This window comes from Acanthamoeba castellanii (genome assembly GCF_000313135.1).
Source record: "Acanthamoeba castellanii str. Neff unplaced genomic scaffold scf7180000084757, whole genome shotgun sequence".
Taxonomy (NCBI): Eukaryota; Discosea; order Longamoebia; family Acanthamoebidae; genus Acanthamoeba; species Acanthamoeba castellanii.
This window is the reverse complement of record NW_004457453.1, coordinates 43,823-44,713: the sequence shown is the minus strand read 5'-3', so window position 1 is coordinate 44,713 and position 891 is coordinate 43,823. Positions and strand designations below refer to the sequence as shown.

The 891-nt window shown below is 66.9% G+C and overlaps 1 protein-coding gene across 1 annotated transcript; it reads right to left on the bottom strand.

Moving 5' to 3' along the window:
* Positions 1-37: 37 nt before the first annotated feature.
* Positions 38-864, bottom strand: ACA1_207090 (uncharacterized protein; the record flags this gene model as incomplete). Its single annotated transcript, XM_004339880.1, is given in 2 exon segments — positions 38-718; positions 730-864. Coding segments are annotated over 2 exon segments (816 nt in total), but the record flags the coding sequence as incomplete, so codon positions are not given.
* Between the last annotated feature and the right edge of the window lie 27 nt (positions 865-891).

Sequence of the window (891 nt, the reverse complement as noted above, 5' to 3'; positions counted from 1 at the left end):
CTTCTGCTGCTTGGGCTGGCCAGGAAGGCCTCGTACAGGGCCAGCACCGCCGCCGGTCGTACCCGTCGCGTTGCGGCAGCCGGTACCGCCGCCCGCCGGCGCTGGTCGACGCCGCCACCCGCCGCACGGCCTCGGTCACCACCCGACGCTCGGCATCGGCCGCGCTGTTGTTGTCGCTGTTGTGGTGGTCACTGTCGACAGTGTTGGCGACGGCGTTACCGACAGTGTCGACGGCGTGGAGGGCAGGGTCGACGGCGAGGTCGAGAACAAGGGCCTGGATGGCGTCGGGGTCGTACGGGAGGGCCTCGTTGCCTTCGAGCTCGGGCTGGGGCGGCGGCAGGCACCGCAGCACTTCGCGGCACAGCATCGGCAGCCGCGCCAGCGACGGCCCGCGACCGCCGCACGTCCGCCCGCCGCTGCAGCTGCCCACACCGCCCAGGTTGACGATGCAACTGGCCGAAGTAGATGTAGCGGCCGTGGTCGTGGCCGTTGTGGTCGTAGTGGTGGTTATGGTCGTGGTGTCCATGGTGGGGTCCTCGTCGTCCCTGGCATCGCTGCTACTTCGTGGTGCTCCTCGCCGACTGCTGCCGGTGCTGCTCTCGACGTAGTCTCCATCTTCATCTGCATCATCACCATCTTCCTGGTCCAGGTCGTCGCTCTTTCGTCGCCGTTTGGCGGCTCTCCTCGTAGCGGTGGTGGCACCGCCGCTCTTCTTGGCCTTCGATGCACCACGCGCGCCACCACCCCCTCTTGGCCTTCGTGGTGGAGGACTTCTTGGCTGCAGGCTGCCGACGCTTGCGGCTCGTCGATGATGAAGACGAGGCGGTGCTGGTCGCTACAAATCGTCATCTTCGTCATCTTCATCCTCTGCCTGGTAATCTCCGTCGTACT